At 41.1% G+C, this 1,477-nt stretch overlaps 1 protein-coding gene across 1 annotated transcript; it reads right to left on the reverse strand.

Annotated features, from left to right (window-relative positions):
- Positions 1–309: 309 nt before the first annotated feature.
- Positions 310–1,116, reverse strand: LOC106012811 (the record flags this gene model as incomplete). The annotated part of the gene is given in 2 exon segments (XM_013086879.2): positions 310–631; positions 851–1,116. A coding segment is annotated over 1 exon segment (223 nt), but the record flags the coding sequence as incomplete, so codon positions are not given.
- Between the last annotated feature and the right edge of the window lie 361 nt (positions 1,117–1,477).

The raw sequence follows: 1,477 nt of genomic DNA on the forward strand, positions 1-1,477 counted from the left end.
CTTCTATTTTCTTTCCCATTGTTGTTTACGTCCGTCGTTCCCTGAACTAGAAGGCCCTTATCGAGTCGACGTGCTTAACAAACAACAAACAAACAAACAAACAGACAGTTAGACAGACAGACAGTTAGACAGACAGACAGACAGACAGACAGACAGACAGACAGACAGACAGACAGACAGACAGACAGACAGACAGACAAACTAACTAACTACCGGTATCTAACTACATGTATCTAACTACTGGCCCTAGTCCCAATGAGTTAAACTCGTACAAAAAACAAAAACAAAAGCAACATCAGCAGGTCTCACCTTGGCCTCCCGCTAGCTCTGTTGCTGAGGAAGACTGACAGTCGCCGATCTTGGAGCAGAATATATTGGTCCAGACGCCGTAGTGCGCTGTCCGGCCGTCAGAGAAGAAGTAAGTCCACCAGTCGACGAGGAAGATGGCCGCGACGGTCAGGATACATCCCAAGCACGAGAATACAAAGGCCAGGATGCTCACTGGGTTTGGCTTTGTGTCAATTGAAGGCATGGTGTGCGAAAATAACTACTGTCCGCAACTGGTTTTGTTAGCTGGGGTGGTTTTTTTCAAATTTGGATTTCCGGGGTTGCACTTTTATGTAAACAATATCTGTGAACAAAATATATTAGTCGCTAAATTGATTTGTTTTAGTCTAGTGACTAATCATGCCCGATTTACTTTAGAGGCAGAAGAATTCTCATTATCTAAAACTTTTGGTTCGACGACTGAATAATGACTAGATTTCTAGACCTATACAAGCGTAGCCAACACGGAACTGGTAAGAAATGCAGTAGCAGAAATAATATTGGACGTTCAAGAGATATTCACCGGTGATCGCATCCAGTTGACGGTGAAGATGTTTGATGAGGAGCTCTTTCTGCCGCACTATCACCACAACAGTTACAAAATGAATCCTGTTGACAGTGTCGATGCACAAGCAAACTGCATATAAGTGTTTATGTAGCAATAGTCCACTGTATTAAGATGTGCTTCGTCCGCGTTTGAGAAAAGGACGAAAGTTTACAAGTGCGCTCACACAGCATCAACCGCTAGCTTTAGCTCGTGCACTCAAGGAATAAGGCAACTAAAAATAAATGTAATAGACGTGAAGGCAATTCAAGTTTTCAGTTCCGGACTATTTTTCAGAGATCCAAATTGCTGACAAAATAGTTGGATATAATGGGATTTTAAGATAAGATTAGGTAAGATAGTACTTAATTTATCTACAATTAAAAAAACACAACAACAAAAGCAATATTTTTCACCAACTTTTGCAAATTTACATATTATGTACGGTATATAGCATTCTATTAACCTATCACTTCTTCCCCCTCTCTGACATAAACTCACTATCTCTCCTACTAAACACATAACTTTATGAGTGTGTGTGTGTGTGTGTGTGTATGTGTGTGTGTGTGTGTGTGTGTGTGTGTGTGTGTGTGTGTGTGTGTGTGT

This window comes from Aplysia californica, unplaced genomic scaffold, assembly GCF_000002075.1.
Source record: "Aplysia californica isolate F4 #8 unplaced genomic scaffold, AplCal3.0 scaffold00516, whole genome shotgun sequence".
Lineage (NCBI taxonomy): Eukaryota > Metazoa > Mollusca > Gastropoda > Aplysiida > Aplysiidae > Aplysia > Aplysia californica.